A 22,445-nucleotide genomic window follows, 5' to 3' on the forward strand; every position below is an offset into this window, starting at 1 on the left:
TTCAATCCTTGAGGGGGCCACTTAGGGATCTGGGGCAAAAATTGGTCCTGCTAGTGAAGGCAGGGGGCTGGACTCGATGACCTTTCAAGGTCCCTTCCAGTTCTAGGAGATTGGTATATCTCCAATTATTACCTTACCTTTAAATAATAGAATGACTTGTGAGCAAAAACACAATGTTGGATTTGCAATCCAGATTTTAACACCTCACTGCAGTAAATAAAGTTAGTTATTTGGTTAAAACTGATTGGAAAGGATGGTGATCCAGCCATGATCCATTGATTTATCGTAAAAAGGTGCAATACTCGTATGGTGTCCAAAAATGGCAAGAAAATATCCCAGTGGAATAATCCAAATAAACATCACCCCAAATTCAGCAAATGCTTATTAAACAAGGAATGAGTCCTGAGCCCATGCTATTTGTTCAATCTTTTTGGTTTTTAGCCTATAAATAAAACAGTAGAGAGAGGAGATCAGTTCAAGCTTAAGTGATCCTGCTACAACAAGCCAACTCCATCCAATTAAATCCTCAGGGTAGCTTTGGGCAAATATGTGCAGTAAAGTTCCAAAGAAAAAGTCTTATCCAAGATAATTATTGCCCTACTATCCATAGACTGAATGGCTGGAGGGAGAAAAATCTGCTTCTCTCCCTAGCATCTTAATTTGCCATTTTTTCACTTGTATCTCAGTGTAGCACTGTATTCCTTGCATTGCTACAAGATCATTTTCAGCAGTTCATAATAAGGGCAAGTGTTGTGGGAAGTTAAACATTAGTTTAACAGAAAAATAATAAGCGATGAAGTAGAATGCACTGAATCGTATTTTATGCAAAAATACAGCCAGGCTAGCTTTCTAACGTGATAAAAGGGGGGCATAGCCAGCAGTAATTAGATGAAATTAGGGAAAGAAATCTATAGCCTGAATATAAGGAAATTCTGCTTGATGCTGAGATCTTCTAAATTGTGGAAATGTTTTCCAAGGAAAGTAACAGAAGCCCTATTGCTTGGGACATTTAAATTTGGACTGGACAAAGCACAGGAGAACAATACCATAAAGAACAACCCTGCATTGGTGCCTGTAGTATGGACCAGATGACCAAACAGAATCTCTGATTTCCTGGGTGTTGTTTCTCCTTTCCATGGTATCTTTTAAAATAACTTTAGCTTTTGGTACTGATTGCCTAGTTTGTGGTTTTGGACATTTTCATAATTCATGTTGCCCTTCCCCTTCTGGCTTTTTAAGTTATAGTGACAGGGAACATTTGCTCTCCTCTGAAGTATTAAATAGGAATTTTGTTTGTATTGCATTTGCCCACCTAATCCTGCTTCCTACACTTTTGGATGGAGGGCACAGCAGTGGACTGAGGTCATTCTGGAGGTCTCTTTACTACGTCGAGCAACACTAGTTTTAAACTCTGCAAGAGAAACTGATCCAAAAGTTTCAACAAGGCAAAACTAAACCACTTATAAATAATCATACAAAACAAGACCGGAGGCCACCTGGTGTGGGTGTATTTCTTCAAGTTGGTCAATGCACAACAAATCTATAACATTTCAATTTTCAGCTCAGCTATCCATCTGGCTAGTCTCTTTTCACATTTTCCAAAGTGCTCCTCAGATTGTATTTTACATTGCTGACTCAGCATTCTTGAGAGCCCAAAGTGTCTTGTGACAGAAGATGACCATGGCTTTGATTACAACAGTTACAGCTGAGGCTATTGAAGCTGCCAAAACACTTCCTTACAGGCTTATGAGGGCAGTACTCCAGTCTGGAAAACAACTCATTCTAGAGTTCTTGGATTTAAAAAAATGTATGTATAGTGCTAGTGAAAGGTGCTATATTTATAGTCCTGGAGACTGATGTCCTCTTTACCCACAGGACAAGTTACAGCATATTCAACACTTGTACAAGCTTCCCTCCCCTTAGTCCTAAATTGGAATAACTGCCTCAGAGGGTGAAAGTGATAGTTTGGTCTCTGGTCCATTTAGTCCTTGACACCTCTGTTAAAACTTCCAAGATCTTTTTACTTTTTGCACTTGTGTGTCCTGGAGCTCTCACAAGAGAATATTCTATCTAAACATCTGATGCACCCATCCCCATGCTATCGAAGTACCTTGTGGAAATCGATAAGTCAAGTAGTCTATTTAAAGCTGATCTACCTTTTGGGTCTCTCCTCTTCCCTGCATGTGCAGAAAGGTTGTGTAAATCTTTCTTGTATGGGAGAGGGAGGAATGTAAACCAGAGAATCTTGCATGTGGTCCTGAAGGTGAAGACATTTCTGGTAGTTTGAATGTCTTGTGGAAGGCAGTTTAAAAGCCGCTGGGCTGCTGATTTCTCTTGCTCTAGACTTTCACCTTTGTAATGGGTTCAATCGAGTCTTTTGAGTAATGTAACTGTCATGGGAAGTCATGGATGTAGAGAGAGTGGTCAGTGCTGAGGTAGTCTGAGCCCAGTCTATGAGGGCTCTAACAAGAACCTTAAATAAGAACTTGTGATAAGTTTGTGAGGAGTGTAATATCCACAGGATCAGGTGAAGGGCTCACATCTACCTGTTTGGAAGATAGGTTACTGCATTTAGAGCTAGCTGAAGCTTTTTTCAAGGCACTAGTTGTTTCCAGGTACAGTATATTTCAGTAGTCCATCGTGGAGGTTACAAAAGGATTTGGAATACTGTGCCTAAATTGATATCCATTTGGGTAAGTTGTTGACTCATGGCCTGTTAAAGATGGAAGAAGATGATCTGGTAGATACCACTATTTGTGAATCCAGTAGCAGTGAAAGAAGGAACTAGAAGGATCAATAGGCTGCAAACTATTTTGATGAATGGAGGACAGATCCCTCATTTCAGATCGGTGACAGATTTCACTGGATCTTCAGAATACTTCCATCTTCCACTAGCATTTTTTCCATCATGTCTGGGTTTATCTTCTCCCGGTGCTTTTCATTCAGATGCTTACCCACCATTTAGGCACTGGGACATTCTTGGAGAATAATTAGAGCTGGGTGACATCTGTATGCTGTTAAGTGAGGCTGTATTTTCTCACTGCCTTCCGTAGTGATTTTAAATATGCAATCAATGTGATGGAATAGAGGGCAGAGTCTTGTAGTACTCCACAGTTGAAGGTTCTAGATGTGAAAATAGGGGATCAGAGGAAGGATCTGAACCAACTCCTAACATAAGCGCTCACCACTGCAAAGTTAAGGTGGTCCAGCAGCATCTCATAATCAACTGTGTTGAAAGCTGATGAGAGATGACCAAGGAATCTTAGTATGGATCTTGTTTTTGTGTATGTGGTGGCCAGGAGGAAATCTTCCGTCAGTTCAGCAAGTGCTGTTTCTGTGCCATATCCTGGGGTTGGACCTTTGGTCTGACCCAGTAGGGCCGTTCTTATGGGTTAAACACCCAATTGGAAAGAGTGTTGGATATTGGCGGAGGCAGGTGTAGTTGGGAGATGGCTGTTCCCCGGCTTCTCTAAATTTGGTGACAGTGATCAACATCTTAGGTAGTGATCAGATCATAGAATGCTTTAAGGTAGATAGCTGACTTTTCTGTAAAGGAAGGCATTTCATTTTGCCCAAGGAACTTTTTGCCTTTTTGGCTATCTACAACTGGCGGGAATCCGAATTGCATGTCATCATTTGAATTTCCTCCACTTCTTCAAGGGCTTGCTGTTGTATAACTGGACCAAGGTCTGGGAAAGTTGATATACCAGTGGTCCAGTGTCTAATCCCCATCACTTGGGATTCTGATGAATTATTTCAGATGCAGGAGATCTTGTCCACAAAGTAGACTTATTTGTCCACTTTGTGGACAAGATCTCCTGCATCTGAAATGTGGTTCAAATACCTCTGCTCTTACCAAAGATTAGTTAAGGGATCTAATAATCTCTCGACACTACGTTCTGATACTTCAATTCTGAACACAGGATTTTCCTTACCATTTATAGTCTGCTAGATGGTGCTCTGTAAATATAGCCACATTAACAATCTGTTGCTTCTGATACACCAAGATCCTCACCTTACAACTCATGGATTCCGTCTAGTTGCCAGTGATCAAGAATGTTCTGTAGTCTTATTTCTAGGCTGTTGAGAAAAATTAGACTTATCTGTATAGCTCATTTTATGGTTGTATCACTGGTATCCTTCAACATGCTGCCAAAATTATTTGCATTCAGAGTTTCGTTAGTCTGAAAATTTACAAGTACGCCATCAATTTAAAAATCAAACTCCTGTTTGAAAACTTTTACCTACCTTTTTTAGTAGATTGTAACTAAGATTATGGGGAAAAGAAACATTTTCTTATCTTTTCATGTTTTGCTTTGTGCAGCTGACAGCACTTTGTGTACAGTCAATTGTTTACATTGTAGTAACACCAATCAGGTTCAGGGCCAGGCCCCATTGTGCTAGCACTGTACACACACAAAATCAGACAGACCCTACCCCAAACGGCTTATAATTTTAGCATATGATGAGAGAGAACGTGAGGAGAAACCTCATGGAGGGTGTAGGTCTGGGAGGGAAAAGGGAACAGTTAAATTAATATGTTTGGTGTAAGCAACACTCTATTCCCCTGTATAGTCGATCAGTTTCCCCTGTTTGTGTTAGTCTTTCACACAGTAACAAGGAAAGGGAAACACTTTTAAAGTTAAGAAAATAAGATGTGTCAAACCAAAAAATTGGTAGGAGTACATGAAACTACTTAATTTTGTTTTAATTGACGAGGTTTCAGGTTCATGATGTCCCTTTAACGTGAGATAGAATTATTCTTCAGAAATATTAACAATAACTTCCATTTCTTTCACTCCCCTTTGCTGTAGTCTGTTGCAAATGTTGGTGTGTTTAGATAGTCTCATTATAGGTTGTGTTGACTCACAAATTAAACAATTGTTTTGTAAAATCTTTCAAGTTTTTGAGATGGTAATTAGCAAACAGAGAATCAGACATGTGTGTTTGGGCACAGAATAAAAGACCAGCATTATACTGTTTACCAGTTCCCATAGCCCATAAATTCAACTTGGTGTTTAAGTGAGAGGCCCTCAACTGTCTAAACAAGTGTTTATGAAAAATCAATGTTTATATACTCCCTTTCACATAGTTCCCCTTTCTTGATTCACTGTTCTGTTTGTCACCAGAATGGATGGTGATGAGAACAAAAAAACTTGTGTATACGTAGCATTATTTGCAAAACAATTCTTACTCTTCCTCTGTTGCAGGCTCTGGAGATGTACAAAGATGACTGGAATAAAGTCTCTGAGCACGTTGGGAGTCGCACCCAGGATGAATGCATTCTCCACTTTCTGAGACTTCCCATAGAGGACCCTTATCTGGAGAACTCTGATGCATCCTTGGGCCCATTGGCTTACCAGCCTGTACCTTTCAGCCAGTCTGGAAACCCAGTGATGAGCACTGTTGCTTTTTTGGCATCTGTGGTAGATCCTCGGGTGGCATCAGCTGCAGCTAAAGCTGCTTTAGGTATGGGGTCGCTATGGCTATCTTTCCTTATGATTTTGTCTGACATAGTGTAACTTTGTGCTTGGTTGCTGGCTTTCCCTTGAGCTTTAGAAAGATCAGCTGCTATCTTTAGTGTTCCTTCAAAATGCAGCTAACATAAGTTGAAAACAGAAGCAAATATCTATAAAATTACTCAGGGAGGAGTTACCAGTATGGTTGTCTGTTTTGCATTTTACTAATGCCAGACTAGATGACGTATTGAGGTCCCTTCCAGTCCTACACTTCTATGATTCTATGAACTATTAATTGGTTTGTAAAGCACTACATAAGTGCCCATTATTACTTTTTATCATTTTGTTTAAATGTACATTACATTAACAAATACTGCTACAGTGTTAAATCACTTATTTGGAATCTTGTACAAAAAAGAAAAACATAAAGATCCTAGCAGTCGATTTTGGTTCTATTAATTTTAACTTGTTGCTTTCCTGGTTATGTTATGTAACTGTGATTGGATAGAAAAGTTCTTGCATACTCAGTAACCCGTTATCTTATTTTCTGTAGATAGAATAAATGTACTAGTTTGCATATGTATAGTTTGGAAGAGATATTAACTCTAACTACTGCTAACTAACACATTTAAGGGAAGGAATGAGCTTCCTTATGTTATAAGTGAGGAGGAACTTCAGAACATATTGAAAATTCACTTTGTCATTGTATTTATGTGAGTCTGTGAAAACTGATTATTTTTTACATGTGATGTGCAGACATCATATTTTCTCTTTAATTCTTTAACAGAGGAATTTTCTCGGGTCCGAGAGGAGGTACCACTGGAACTAGTTGAAGCCCATGTCAAGAAAGTGCAGGAAGCAGCAAGAACCTCTGGGAAGGTGGATCCAACATATGGACTAGAGAGCAGCTGCATTGCTGGAACAGGTCCAGATGAGCCAGAGAAGCTTGGTAGGTCATAAGTTTTGAATGCAGAAATTTTTGAATATCAGGTTTATCTTTAGTACTTTTTTTCAGCGAGAAACAAGCATATATATTTTCTATATAGAATATAGTAAAAACCTGAATCTGTTAGTCTTTAGTATACTATCTCTCTCTTCTTTGGTCCCACCCTCACTTCTGTCCCTTTTAGGTCAGAAAGAGACCTAGACAATTATAGAACAAATAATTGTCAGCAATAAGTCTTGCATATGGCTTATCATAAATCTGTTTTGTGTTAACAATTCCCGAAATGTTGAAGCTAAAGGTAGGACACATTTGTCATTAGCAAAATTAGAAGTTAGTGTTCAATAGCATTTAGAGTCTTTTGAATATAAACATTTTTATAATATACAGCTTTCCTGCAAGGAACTTGGACTACATTGTAAATGTCACCCATTTATTTCTATTGCTAACATTTTAATATAGAAAGTTTTCAGGTTTTGCTGATGGGAAAATCTTAAACATTTTTATATAAAAGCGTAAGTAACAAGTAGCTGACATGACTCATTGGTAGTTGTTAGATGTGTGTTAGACCAAACAATACTCTTATTGACACAGTAACTGATATGCACAATTGTAAGAAATAAAAGGAGACCGGATAAAAGTATATAGCATAATGGATGGTCTACAGAAGATAGATTGGGAGCTTCTGTTCTCCCATTCTCGTAACACAAGAACAAGAGGACACTGAGTGAAATTAAAAGGTGGGAAACTGAGAACTGATAAAGAAATTCCTTTTTACACAACACGTAGTTAGACTGTAACTCATTGTCACAGGAAGTTGTTGAGGCCAAGAACTTAGGAAGGTTCAGAAGGGAGTGGACGCTTATATAGGTAATTTACAATATCCAGAGTTGTCATAATAAATTCTAACCATTTAGAAAGAAATATTAAATTGCATGTTTCAGGGTTTAAGCCAGTGTCTATCAACAGTTGGGATGAAACCTAGTCTAGGGGATAGATTATCCCACATCTGCCTACTGCAGAGTTCACACCTACCTCTGAAGCCTTCAATACTGGACAAGATGGACTTTGGTTCAGATCCAGAATGTCACTTCATATGTTCCTGTATACAAGACTCAGAATGAAAACCTTATCTCTTGGGAGATATAAAAGCAGACTAAGCAAAACAATTAAATATTCCAGAGGGAACAATTCTGCATTGGCCCCACTGGTAGTAAGGTTGGTTCAGACCAGATGAGACATAATGCCTTCCACCTCTTTGGAAGTTATGATAAAACCAACTGGATTGTATGACTTTGTCAGAATTTAAGTACAGAACACCCATGCTGGGGGAGGGAGGGAGGATCATTACATAATGTTTTTTCTTCATTTCCACTCTGTTTTCATGACTTCCTGCCTGTGTTCTGGGTACAGAGTTAGACAACAGTAATGATGAGAAAACATTGTTTCATTAGACCTGAACTGCACATGGACAATGCTTATTGGCTAGTAGTGCTTTTGTGTTGCATAGTTTGGGCCATTCTTAGATTTTTGAAAACTCTAATGTAGCTGTAACTGTCAGTTGAGCTGAGTTTCTAATGTGCGGACGCATTTGCTTACTGAGTTACTTCAGTAGATATAAGAATAAGGCTAATATTTTAGGCTATGATTATTCATGTTACAAAAATTGTCCTCTGTAGCACAAATGTGTAGAAGCTATGCGGCTGTTTCAGCCTCCTAGAATACGTGGAAAATCCCTATTTGAAACCCCTTTCCACTAAAAACTAACTTCTCTTTAAATCCCATTCTTAAATAGAGAATGGAAGTCATATAACTTAGTTTTCTATTTAGTTCCTTAAACCCTGCAGCATAGTTGCTCTTATTTCTTCCATTTGGTTTACTACAGTGTGCCTGCAGGGACTGTGCTATATACCCACTAAAACGCAAAAAGATTTTAATCTTTAAACATTCAGTAAAGATCTGGCAGCACTGTTAATGTTTGTCAGTAAATTTTTAATATCTCAAAATCTCTGTTCAGCATTGGTTGGCTGGTGTCTTCTTCATCCTACCACAAATAATTTGAGAGTGAATTTAGGGTTTGTGCCAGTGAAGCATGTCTCGTACCAGATAAAGCTGAGCGTAGTGTAATCTGGATAGTGTGCAAGCTTTGCCTCAAGCTCTGCCAGAACACCTCAGGCCTTACCTGCGGTATCCCCCATTACTCCAGACGTGAGCAGAGAGTACAGAATTGTGTGGTGATTTTTTGAGGTCGGTTCATAGGAACTAGGAGCACAATAGTACACTTAACACCTACCTCTCTAAGTTTCATTCCGTAGTTGAAGTAGGTATATGTGTACCATGTATGATGCTTATTTTTAAAAAGTGCATAGATTTAAATTGGACAGTGTTTAGTTTAAACTAAAAACACTGCAGAATACCCCCTAAATTTCACATTACACTTGTCAGACTTTTATTTATATATATATAATAATTGAAACTGAAATTAGCAAGCTATTCCATAGTGTTCTGTCACCTCTTGTCAGTTCCACATGGTGTAGCAGGGCAGAGCTGACTTGGAGGAGCATAGAACTCTGAAATGACGTGACAAATACATGCTGAAAAATAAACATCATGGCATCTGGAATATCTCCTTCTCCATATCTGTGTCGCATTGTTTTGTCATGTGGAATTGACAAGAGGAGTAATAGCCCTCTAAATCCTTTAAAGGGTGAATAGTTTTATTTTTCTTATCTGAGTGTCTCGTGTAAAACAAATCTAAGTATTTTCCAGCTTGGATTGAGGTTAAATTAGTGGTTATATTAAAATAATCAATGGATTTATGCCTATTTTAGCTGGAGTAGTTACAATTTGATAGTAAGTCTTGCCCAGCAGGATTTGAGACAACAGGAGTGGACTTTTCTGAGGCCTGAGCCCTGACATTCCTTAGTTTTCCATCATTAGTATTGGACACTGGCCTGTCATTGCCCTTTTCTCCAAAAGGATACCCACTAGTTGCAAATACAGATTTTGTAGCCTTTGCCATTTAATAAGGGGATGTGGAAAGCAGACAACCATAACATAATTCTTGTGGACTGGGTTCTATCTCCAATACTGGCCTGTTATAGTTAATGCAATTTGTATTGGGCTGTGATTAATGGAATAAATTAGGACAACAGCAGACGGTTCTCCCTGGGGGAGCTTCACAACAAGAGTTAACTGGGTCACTGGACAATCTGCATGGCCTTTCACCTCAAAACAGCTTTGCAGTGGAGGATGCAGAGGAAGAATCTACCAAGGTTGCACTTGCAGTAGTGTTTTTAATAAGATAAAGTATATCTGCATGGCATACGCCTACTGAAAAAGCTAGCTGTGCTTGCATCACTAGAACTGAAGTATTACACTTAATTTAGTTTTCAAGAGTGACATATTTATCTATTTAGGAATACACTGTAATTAAGGTTCATTGATGTAGCCTAGAAATAAAATTACAGCTCCACTAGTCTTTTGAAAATAGTGTTTTTTTATATTGATATATTTCAGTGTCACGTGGGAAATGTGATTGGTATAGACCAGTGTTTCTCAAACTGGGGTCACTGCTTGTGTAGGGCCCTTTGTTTTACCTGCCCCATCTGCAGGTCCGGCCAATTGCAGCTCCCACTGGCCACGGTTCGCCACTGCAGGCCAATGGGGGCTACTGGAAGCGGTGGCCAGTAAGTCCCTCAGCTCACGCTGCTTCCAGCAGTTCCCATTGGCCTGGAGCAGCGACCCACAGCCAGTGGGAGCAGTGATCAGCTGGACCTGCGGACGGGGCAGGTAAACAAACCGGCCCAGCCCGCCAGGGGCTTTCCCTACACAAGCAGCGACCCCAGTTTGAGAAACACTGATATAGACTGTGGGAGCCGCTGTTAGTCTAGAATTCTGACCCGTAATAATCTTTGTGGTTTGCTGTATTCAAAGCTGACAGCCAGGATCCTTCACATCAATATCTAGAGCCATTGTAGACAATTACAGAGTCTATAGTGGATCAGATCATTAACATGATAGATGCCATGAATCAAGGACATCCAGAATTCCTCTTCTGAATACAGTGGGAGCCCTCATCTTAGGGATTTTTGTTCACTGTTACCTTTAAAGGCAGGATCAAGCCCTTAATAATCAGCCTTGTCTTCCTGTATTTCATGGTTTTTAAACCATGTTTTAAACCAGTTTTGTTTGCACACATACTTTGCAAGATGCACATTGATGTTTGCCCAGATGAACTGTGGGCAGGATTAAGTTCTAATTGCTTGTACAAAGAGCCACTTGAATGCTAGAATCTTAAAGGTACAGCCAGCTCCACTCTGGACAGATGCAAGATGTCCAGACAAAAGCAGTTTCCCAAACCAACATTCATATGTTTGAGCTATCTTGTAAGCAATACAAAAATTAACTTCTGCATACATTCTTCAGAGCCTCTTGCTTTGCTTCAAACATTCCTGTCCCCAAATCCAGTAACAGCCTTACACTTCCTCCTCCCTGTCAGTCCTTGCCCACACACCTCTGAGTTTTGGGTTTTTGGAGCAGTGAGGCCTCATATCCGAGTGTTAGGTGAGCGTGGGGAGGAGGGAGAAAAGAGCACCACCCAGCACCAGCAACCCCCAACGTTCTTGTGTCAAACCCTCCAGCTCAGCACCTGCCTCACTTCTAGCAGAGAGCACCTCATCTAGCCCCCAAAACCTCCCACTGTATCGTCAGAGGACCCAAACCCCACAATCAAATTTTGGCTGCAAAAGATTGTTTTCATAAAGACTTTTTTTGGTGGAATCCAGGAAAGTTGAGGTCATGAACCCAAGAAGGTAAAGAACTACTAGATTTGATCACTAACCAGCTGACTGTGCACAGTGCCCTATATATTATTCCGCAATGATGTTTACACACTTTGCAGCCAGGTACAGCCCTTGTCCATTTATATTAAACTTTGCAAATATTTTAATTAATAAAGTACACTGTAACTTGGAGATTTCAGTTTGGATGGTGATGGTGAATATTGAGTTTCCTGGATAGAGTACTTTGTCCTTCTGTAATGGCTTCCATTCAAGGATCTCAAAGCACTACACCAAACATGAAGCAAACCTCTGTTCTGTTTTGTTCGGTTTCATACAGAGTCTTATCCTGCCCTCATTACTGTTCTATCCAAGTCCCTTCCAGCAGTGGTTTATTCTTTCACTTTTCCACTTCACACAGGAAAATTTTGTGTGCACTACAGTGTGGTGTTTTGGTATGGTTGTGGTGGAGGGGTTTTTTTTGTGTGTTTAGTGCTGTGTGTTAGAGAAGACAGGTTGAAGAAGTTCACCTTGTACTTGAAGTGGTAGGTGGTGAGATTTGTGATGGCCCTTAGTTCCTGTTGGACCTTGTTCCGCAGTTTCAGATGAGCCCTGGGAAAGCTGACTTCTGCACAATCTTTGCCCTTGTTGTAAAAAGTTCCACTGTGCCTGCGGAGGGTTGGGTGATCTTTATACTATGCCCAGGCCATTGGGTGCCTTGAGGATAACGACCAAGTCCTAGTCTAAGGGAAACCAATTTAGAGAGCAGAGGACAGGTCTGATGTGCTCATGTTAGCCTATGTTGCTGAGGAAATGCACTTCAGCATTTTGTACTAGTTAGGGTTAACTAAGAGCTGAAGGTTTGTTGCCCAAGTATATTGCATTGCTGCTGTCCAGACAGGGAGTTGACAAAGGTATGTATAACAGAGGCCTTTAGCCTGGTCCTGTCCATCGACCTGTCTGGCATGAGTAGCCCTATCAGAAGTTATGCTCCCGTCAACAAAGCTCTCGGGATCATGGGGAACTCAAGCCTTTCAGCCATTTCAAGGCACAGTCCATGGGACTGATGTGAAACCTCAGACCTCTTCTACATGTCTTGGCAACACTGTAAGTACCACAGATGGAACCAATGCAAACATTAAAGCCAGAACAGTGAAAACCTGCCATACCTTTTGTAACTCTAAAGCTGAAGAAACAGAAATCTTGTCCTCCAAACTAAACGTAGAGTATTCAACACCATTGTAACATCAACTTACTCTGTGGCACTAAAACTTGGAGATGACTTCTTTGAGTGATGTCCCCATGGCTGCTCCACTGTAGTTCCTTCTCTGCTGCACCTACAGTGGAGTCCCATGGGGGGACACATCTCAAAAAACCTGTTACCACACAAGGTGAGTAACCCTCTCTTCTTCGAGTGAGGTCTCCACGGATGCTCCACTGTAGATGCAGCAGAGAAGGAACTACTGTGGAGCACCCATGGGGACACACACGTTGAAGAACCTCAGTTACTGCACAAGGTTGAGTAACCCTCTCTTATTAAGATCTTACTACCTAAACTCCAGGCTTTCATAAACAGTTTTTAGACAATTCTTCAATATCAGATGACCAGGAAAAAAATGACACATTACAGAACAAAAACAGAGATGGCTAGGACATACATGGAGGAAAGACCCGAATAACATAAGACAGGCATTGGACTGGAACCCCCAGGTCAAGAGGCAACAAGGTAGACCAAGGAAATGCACAATAGAAACAGAACTGAAAGAAGATGGAAGCCAGTGGTGAGTACGTGGAGTAGAGAGGCATAAGAGAGAGAAGGTGTGTTAAACTTCACCACCCTTGTTTTTATGAATGATTTTGCCCCAGTTCCTATCATGTCTGTGCACTTGAAAGTTTCACAGGCAGAATAAACACAGATAAGGGTGGTCATTTTACCTCCTGTATTTTTGTCAGGCAATGATTTCCCTTTCATCTCTGTGTGTGATTTGACTGAATGCAAACATTGCTAAAAAGAAGCAGTCGTGGAATATTTTACTCATTCATGTCCTTGCCAAGACCTCTCTCAGCTAGTACAGTGCCTTTTGAGGACTGGTGATAACTAAGGCTATGTTTTAGCCGTGTATTTTTAGAAAAGACATGGACACGTCGCAAGCTGTAAAGAAAAATTCACGGGCCCGTGACTTGTCCATGACTTTTACTAAAAATACCCACTTGGACTAAAACTTAGGCAGGGGTGGCAACCACCACGGGTGCTGGGGGAGGTGACCCAGGACCCCCGCTGTTGCTGGGGGAGGGAAGGTTGGCGGGGCTGGCAGGGGCTTCCTACCCAGCTCCGCGTCCCTACAGCTCCTAGGTGGTGGAGGCAGGGGCCAGGGCAGGGGCTCCTCCGCTACTCCAGCCAAAAGCTCCAGCTGCCACAGCTCCCATTGGCCAGGAACCGCAGCCAATGGGAGCTGCGGATGTGGGCAGCGTGCAGCACAGGGAGATGCACACCCCCGCCTAGGAGCTTCAGGGAGGCCCCCCACCCCAGGTAAGCGTGCCTGCCACATCTTCCAAACCCCCTGTCCCCTAGCCCTTAGCTCCCTCCCACACACCCAAATTACTGCTGCTGGACAGCACCTGTCATTGCAGAGGTGACAGAAAGTCACAGAATCCGTGACCTCCATGACACTTGCAGCCTTAGTGATAACTATCCATCCTTTCTTAAAACGGACTCATGCAGTGTTCACAACTGCTTCACAAGCTTTCCGTGAACTACCCACTCTCCTCTGGGGAAAGTGTGCAGGTTTGTCGTGCTGAGCATGTAGAAGTGTCACAGAGTACAAGTATGGGAAGCGCTAACTGTTGTGCATTCCTACCTTTCACTGAGCATGGAGGAAAAAATGGTTCTGTTTACTAGCAAGATTGCCATACATTTGAGCCTGCTAATCAGTCCGACCACATCGGCCTTTTCATTGCTAATACATTGATTATCCAGAATCAATTTAGTATTTGTTCATATTAAAGAGTATGTTATAATGAACTGTGTAAATCAGTGAAAACAAACGGGGCCAACCTGCTCTCAGGGCACCTGTGAATTACTGAGTTTAAACACATTTTAAAGGTAACTTTGCATTGGTGCATTCTGCTGCTAAGAGGGGGGAGTTTATCTGGCCAGGCTGTCTCATGTAGCTTGCAGGCAACCTGATTAGAGAAATTAAACAAAGTTCAGACACATTGTAATTTCCCTGTTGACTTGAAGTCTGTTTCCCTTCTCCAGTTGTAGGGTTAAATGGGGCTTCCGTAGAAGCCAGTCATAGGTTCCTTATCACTAACCAATAGGTGTTGCTACCTAACTAGGCAGAGCTCCCTGTTCTTGAGGGTTGTGTTTTACTATTAAGACTAGGAATATGATTCCTGGAGTGTGGGCGAGGTATGCTTTTGGGCTGAAGGTGCTGTGCTCCTCTTTGGGATGATGCCTTGCATTGCTTGGTAGCTAGCTACCTCTTGCTGCTTAAGAACCATAATTTACTGATTCTGAAGGGAGAGCCATATAGTTTTTCTCCACACGAAAAAGATGATTGCTGTGATGCAGGACCTGCTAAAGAGGATTGTGGCAATAGAGACCCTTGAGGCCCTCTAAGAGGGACTACTGAGCACTCCCTGTAGAAGGGAAGGAAGGTTATCACCATCAGTTTGTGATGGGGATACCCATGACCCAGAGGGCTAATTCCCATCTAAATTGTCAGTTTTGTATATTCTTCATTACCTGGTCAGATTTTTGCTTCTGGTTTGCAACAAAACCAATAAGGGCCATGTCTGTATCTTCCTGGAATACAGGCATCCTTTATTTTATCATTTGTATCCAGACTATCAAAATATGATGTGTTCAGGTTCACATACCTTTCACGTTTGGATGTCATATTTATATTTTTTACCAGAGTCTAGTCTCCTTATTACAATAACTTCATTTTAAAATTCCCACTACTATGGTAATTAAAATGGCTTAAAATGTAGAGAGAGAAACCTGCATGAACTCAGATAAATTAAATTCAGTTTGCCCTGAAACTCATAGCAGAGACTTTTTCAGTTTCCTTTTTCATTTCATTCATTTAGTATTCCTGCATGCACCCATCAGTATAAGCAAAAAATGTAAATGGTTCATGCCAGCTGGAGGCCTGCAGTCACAACACTTCACTGCAAATAATGGCTCTGCAACCAATGCGATAAGACAATTTTCAAAAAACATCAACTACTACCTGGCTAAACTTGCCATATTGACTTTTTTATTTGTTATTAAAACAAAATTTTATTATTACAATCACTGCTAGACAACCTAGGTTACATCAGGAATTATAAACATGTGAAAATGCAATTTATAATGAAACTTAAGATATTTTCTTAGTAACCGAACATATCCATGTTTAGTCTCATTGCAGAGGCGAATATATTTTTGGAAGTTTAAGGAAAATTCTTTTAGTTTTGTAATGCAAAGGAGGGTAGGGAAAAACAAAATTTATAGTGGGGAAAGTGTAAGATTTATTTGTGCACTATTTTGTTGCTGAATTTTAAAACGTAAGGTATTTCTGGCAGTCTAGTCACACTGAGAACTAGTCCTTTACTTTTCAGCAAATACATGAGTTACAATTTAAAAAGTAAACATGGGAACTGTGATGTTGCCTCAATATAACATTACAACTAATAAACGCATAAAGATTTAAATGTAGAAAACTTATTTCCATAGGCTATTTGCAACTCAGAAATATTCTTTTAAAAAGAATAAATGTGTTTTATGCCACTGCAAAGTTGGCATGCTATGCTGGGGGGACCCTTTTTCCTGCAGATCTGATCGGCTGCAGTAGCTAAAAAGGGTGTATATAGTAGTTGCTGCAAGAGCACAATGAAGTATTAGTTGAGAATGTGAACTCCACAAGCACAATAGATTAACTGCAAGGAGTTTGCAAAATCAAACCAAAGAGCTCTGGATTTTGTACCAGGGGAGTTAGAGAGGAACAGGAACAAATCTAAATGCTCAGTAGCAAAGTAAAGTCACGTTGCTTGTATGGTAGATTTTCTGTTCATTGATTGCATCTTACACTTACACGGTAACTTGATAAGAAACTGCTTAACAGAATGGGATGGAGTACTGTGTGTTAGTGAGAGCATGATACTGGGACTCAGGACTCTTGAGCTCACAGACACCGGGCAACTAACTTAACTTGTGTCTTAGGGCAAGTCCACACAACAGCACTACATCGGCACAGCTACAGCTCCTGTCGGGATCATTACTCTATATCGGAGATGCGGAAGCTGTCAGTGGGAGAGCATCTCCTGCCGACATAGCCCGGTGTGGAGACGTGGGGGGGGGGCTTTTTCACACCCCTGAGCAACGCAAGTTATATTGACTTAAGCTGTAGTGTAAACCCACCCTTAATTTTCCCATTTGTAAATTGGAGGTAATACATACCACACACAGGACTGGGGAGGCTTGTTTAATGTTTGTAAAGATCTAATAGATCCTTTGATAGCAGGTGCTATAGAAATGCAAAGTATGTTTATAATAGTATGCTTGATGAGTAGAAAGGGCAAAGGACTGGAGAATATGCTGTAGGAAGCCATGCTGAAGTAGCCCCCTAAGGGTGAACTAAATAGGGATTAACGAGCATCATCAGTCTCTAATTTCTCTGGTTTATTGGACTACGATGTATCTGTCACCCAAGTGGTGACCACCATTTTTTCTGAAAAGTGTCATCCTAAGAATTTTATTTTGAAACAACAATTTGGTATTTAATGTTTTTGGTTGCCAAGTCAGTATTAAAGCAAGATGGAAACTTAATTTTACACAGTGTAGAGAGGAACATGCAGTACTGTTGTGTGTAGAGAAAGAAAACATGTCTGCGTGGTGTGTGTTACTTTTCAATGGTATGGTGGCTGCCAGCAAGCAGCCCACATGATTATTTTAATTATAACCTTTTATTATCAAATGCAATTCAGACTGTATAAATAGCAGGCAGTACTTTTGTCAGCCTGTGATATTTCATACGGCTGAGCAAAGCGAGATTGGTCATTCTGACTGGGAGATCTACATGAATCAAAACTTCAGAATTGCTTCACTGTTCTCCCCCACCCCATTTTCTAATCAGTTGTTTTTGTTTTATACATAATGTAGCATCCTGTTTTGCTGCTTTTGCCCATGAGTTCCATCAGTTCCTCTGTACTGAAAGATACTTGGGAGTTTTGGGTTGCCAGCAGCTTGGAGCTTGGGTAGGGAGGATGAACAGAGGGGCATGTTTCTGTAGCAGGGGAGTCTTGTTTTATTGAGGAACAAGCCCTAGGGTCCCTGGTCATGAAGCTTAGGCAAAGAAACTGTGGTTATGGGGCATGAAAGAAAACCTGCTAATTCTAGGGCAGGGAAATAGAGAGGCTTTCTTGTGAATGTTTAATGCTTTAACACTGTTTGTAGAGGCGCTAGAACTTAGTGTGAGAATATTTTTACAGAACATAAATTACTCTTCTACAGTCAGATTTGAATAACATGATAAAATTAGCCTCTGAGTGTTTTGATCACCTGCAAATTGGAAATAAAGTCTCCTACTGACTTTCCGTGCATGCTGACATTTGTGTGCATAGAGTTTAAAAAGCAATTCAGGAAGTTTGTGTTAAGCAGTGATTACCCACTCTTGTAATACAATAAGTTCTTAAGTGAGGCTGGTCTTGCATGCTTGAGCTATGGACCATCTACACAGACAAATCGACTACATTGGCAGAGCATGTTGTTATATTATAGTCAACCAACAGAATTATAACACGGATTGAACATGTTATAGAATTGTGGTGTATCCTTGGCCTTTTACAGGTGTGCAACAGTTTGAGTTTTGTCTGCACAGGCAAACTAGGTATCTTCATAGCTAAATAAAAATGCTGTCACGGTTATTTTTAGTAAAAGTCAGACAGGTTGTGGCCAATAAACAAAAATTCATGGAAGCCTGCAATCTGTCTGTGACTTTTACTAAAAAATAATTGGGGCAGGAGGTCTGACTGAAGCCCAAGTGGGGGAAGAGAGCCCAAGCCCCACTGTTGGGGGTGGTGTCCTGCACCCTCTGCTGCAGCAGTTCCGGGGGCCCCTTTCCGCAGCCTCAGTGGCTCAGAGCCCCGGGGGCCCCCTGCAGCAGCTGACGGCTCTGCCCCACTGCTCTGGGGCTGAAGCAGAAAATGTCACAGAAGTCTCTGCAAGTCACAGAATCCATGCCTCTGTGACACAATCGTATCCTTATGCATAGCTATTTTAATATTGTTGGCCTCACATACCCTGGCTGGCCAAACCTGCAAAGGTAAAGCTGTATTTAAACCTGAATTTTAAACTAAGGCTATAGCATAATGTGTTGTGCTGCCAAGCCTCCCATGTGCCCAGTGTTATGAAGCTTTCTTGCATTTTTCTAAAGAACTGTTCTATTTATTTAGGTGGAACAAATGGGCCAAAGCCATTAACAACCCAGTCTCTGTCCAACACTAAACAGTATTAAACATGGTCCAGGGTTTGGCATTCAGAGGCCTCAGCCTGCTTAGTACCATGGCCCAAAAACAATTGAAAATTATTTTAACCTTCTATTAAAGATAAAGAAAAGGAGGGAAAAAAAGTTAAAGTATTTGAAATGTAAAGAATTAAGTCAGGCTTTTATTTTAACATGTTTTGTTCCCTGTAGCGAGAGTTTTAGAAGGAAAAACCTCTAGTTTGATCGTCTCTTAGATATTATTAAAGATGGTAATAACTGTTCCTCTAGGAAAAAGAAAGTTAGTTGAAATGAGCTGGAGCTACTACTGTTAAAATCTGATCCCATTTCATCCCAGGTGGTGGCTGGGATTCAGCTGGAGCCAGTAAAAGTGGGAATATTATCTGGGTCCCTGTCTCTGGCCTGGTCTGGTCAGGACATATCTCAGGGTTAGGATAATGAAGGCCTGGGACCCCAGGAGATGAAGGCGGTGGCAGCCATGATGGTGAAGCTTGCTTCAGTATCCTCTGTTCTTTCACTTAATCTGTTTTTTTTTCTGTTCGTTGTTCTCCTTGCCTCTCCTCCCCCTAGTTCCCAAAAAGGTCTTTCTTTCAGGACTCAAAAAGGGTGGAATAGCCCATCCCCTCATTATTTTTGTCCATCAATTAGGCCTACTTTCTGACACACTAATTTTGGTTCATTAACTCCACATCATTTGTTTTTAACAAGTATAATTACAGCAGTCCTTGGATTATTTGAACATGGCCTTTTTGGTTTAAACTAATCCAGTTTCTCTGTCTGGTTTTCTTGCATCTAGTCCCATTAACATGTGTTATAGGTTGTGACATCTTATGAACTTGCACTCACTTTTTACAGTTAAACTCACAATTAAGGTAAATTTATAAACCCAATTACCACAACAGAACAGAGTAGGACATTTCAGTTAGACCTGTAATTAATTTTCAAGTATAATAAATGGTGGTTATGGCACTTTTAACCACTCTGCTTTATGTACTTGTATTTCTTCTCACAGATGGAGTTGAAGAAGAAAAAATGGAAACTGAGACAGATGGGCAACAGTCAGAAAAGGTAAAAGTCTGAGATTTGTCTCTGATACAGTGATTCTTTTCATGAAGTTCACAAGTTTGAGTTGTTTGTGTTACAGTAGCACCTAGAGGCCTTAATCAAAGATTGGGGCCCATTGTGCTAGTCACTGTACAAATGCATAATGAAAAGATGGGCCTTACCCCAGGTGACTTAAATTGTAGTAAAGAGCTCCTTGTTCTCAGCCTCATCTTGTGCAGAGTGAATTAAACACTCCTGTCATAGGAGTGCCCCCTTGCAAGTTTATTGCTGAGCAAAGTGGGAAGAGATGTCGGTATCTTTTCCTGTCCTTTCTAGCCGTGAGGAGAGGGTCTGAGGAAGGATCAAAGTGGAGATGTCAGATTTAATTGAAGAGCCATAGAAACTGCAGCAGCACATCCTGACATGTTGCAATGTTTTTCTTGTAGTGTTGGATTGACGATTCTGACTCCTGATCGTGCAGTGCTGTGATGTTTTCAGCTCTGCACAGTTTAATTCAGTGAGGAATTGACTTTCCAAGATTAAGTACCTTTGCTCTAATCTGACTCGAGATCAGTAAAGAGAAATCAGTCCTCCAAGAACCATTCCTAATTTTTTAATTTAGTGTAACTCAGTTGTGTTGGACTGCCAAGTGCTCCGAGTAACCTATTTTTATAACACAAATATAAACCAAGAGACACCGAGAGGATGAAAGACACAGAAAATAGTTCTTGTATCTCCCTTCTGTGTGCCAGCTGGAGTTGGATTGGCAACGTGAGTGAAGGCATTTATTCATAGTTGCATCACAGACAATGGCAATGCAAGCTACCCTCCTTTGTCTAGTGCAGGGATAGGCAACCTATGGCACATGTGCCAAAGCTGGCACATGAGCTGATTTTCAGTGGCACTCACATGGTCCTGGCCACCAGTCCAGGGGGGCTCTGCATTTTAATTTAATTTTAAATTAAGCTTCTTAAACATTTTACAAATCTTATTTACTTTACATGCAACAATAGGTGGTTATATATTAGACTTATAGAAAGAGATCTTCTAAAAATGTTAAAATATATTATTGGCACGTGAAACCTTAAATTAGAGTGAATAAATGAAGACTCGGCACAGCACTTCTGAAAGGTTGCCGACCCCTGGTCTAATGAATGTGACTCAACTCTGACTTAGAGGTTGAACCTAAGCCCATGATAGTCAGTGGCAAAACCGTCATTGGCTTCAGTGTGTGCATGATCAAACCCTTAGAGACAAGCTGCCTAAGAATGAGAGAGGAGTTCTGTCTGTTTATTCGGGCATTCATCTCTCCTACTGAGATTGTCAGCAGAAGGTGACTGCAGTGGTGGGTTTTGTGATGTAGATAAATGTCCACTAAGATCTAGACTATGACTAGAGGCTCCTTTCAAAGGGGTCACAGAACTGTGAAGTGGTAATGGCAGTGACTTCTGGGCAGTACTGACCTGCACTAAGTCCAAACTAGTGCTCTAGAACTGATTCATCATTTTCTTGAATAAACAATAACTACATTGTTTTTGCAGTTACCTGTGACACTTTCCTGTTACCCTGCTTTTTCAGTGAAATGAATGAAACACCGGTGCTTAAATTAAGGACATGTGTACATGACAATCTTAAGTCGACCTCTGTTAGGTCAACTTACAGCCAACACAGTAATTACTGCGGTGGCTGATATCCACACTACCCTCCTCCTGTCGGTGGTGCGTGTCCTCACCAGGAGCACTTCCACTAGCTGAAGAGGGACGGCGTCGGGGGGCTAAGAGCCAGGGGGCTTCTCTCCTTTGGTGGGGAGATCCATGCCCAGAGTCTGGTTGGCTGCAGTGCTCCCCGCAGGGAGCCAGGACCCCAGGGCACAGCAGGGCTCAGGCTGCCTGCCTGCCATAGCCGCTGCTAGCACATCTCTGCGCACCCTTTGGCGGGGAGGGGGGGCAGCAGGTCTCAGTATGCTGCCCATGCCTGCAGGCGCCCTCCCCTTGCCCCCCCAGCTACAGGGAGCTGCGGGAACGGTGCTAGGGGCAGCGCACAGAGCTGCCTCCCCCCCTCCCCTCCCCGCCAGGGGCTGCAGAGACATGACAGCAGCCAGCCGCTTCCGGGAGCAGCATGGTGCTATGGCAGGCTGGCAGCCAGCCTGAAAGCCCCTTTTAGCGGCCTGGAGATCGCAGCTTGTGATTTATCTTTGCAGGGCCCCCCTTGAGCCCCAAGGCCCTAGGCTGCAGCCTCTAGAGCCCCTGCCTTAATCCGGCCCTGCCAGAGACCTGCAGCAGCCCAGCTGGGGAGCCAGGAGCCGGCTTTCTTGTCAATTTCATGGCTCAAGCAGAGCTGTGAAATTAACAAGTATGACAGCCAACAGCCAATGTGAGGAACAGTATCTACATAGACACTGAGTCGCCCTAGCTACACCAACATAAGCCCTGTGCCTGCCATGGAGGTGGAGTTGTTATAGTGGAGTAGAGCACTTACATCGGCAGTAGCAAGTCTGTAGTGTAGACACTGATGTAGTTAGGTCAACATAAGCTGTCCAATGTCGACCTAACTTTGTAGTGTAGTCCAAGCCTAATACTCACAATACATAATTCTGAATGTTACTCCTTGTTTGCTGTATTCTTTCGATTATCTTTATTTTGCTTGTATGAAATAAGAGATGTAAATACAGTGCAAGGTAATCATGGGCATGAAAATTACTGTTCCAAATTTATTGGAAACTAATTCC

At 41.5% G+C, this 22,445-nt stretch overlaps 1 protein-coding gene across 2 annotated transcripts in view; it reads left to right on the forward strand.

Moving 5' to 3' along the window:
- The window catches only part of SMARCC1 (SWI/SNF related, matrix associated, actin dependent regulator of chromatin subfamily c member 1), a 159,595-nt gene that overhangs the window by 89,314 nt on the left and 47,836 nt on the right, over positions 1-22,445 (forward strand). For both annotated transcript variants that reach the window (XM_039523511.1, XM_039523512.1), the window contains 3 exons: positions 5,211-5,469; positions 6,247-6,408; positions 19,686-19,741. In XM_039523511.1, coding sequence (XP_039379445.1) covers positions 5,211-5,469; positions 6,247-6,408; positions 19,686-19,741 — 477 coding nt within the window. The remainder of the gene's footprint in view (positions 1-5,210; positions 5,470-6,246; positions 6,409-19,685; positions 19,742-22,445) is intronic.

Source organism: Mauremys reevesii, linkage group 2 (genome assembly GCF_016161935.1).
Source record: "Mauremys reevesii isolate NIE-2019 linkage group 2, ASM1616193v1, whole genome shotgun sequence".
In the NCBI taxonomy this organism is placed as follows: Eukaryota; Metazoa; Chordata; order Testudines; family Geoemydidae; genus Mauremys; species Mauremys reevesii.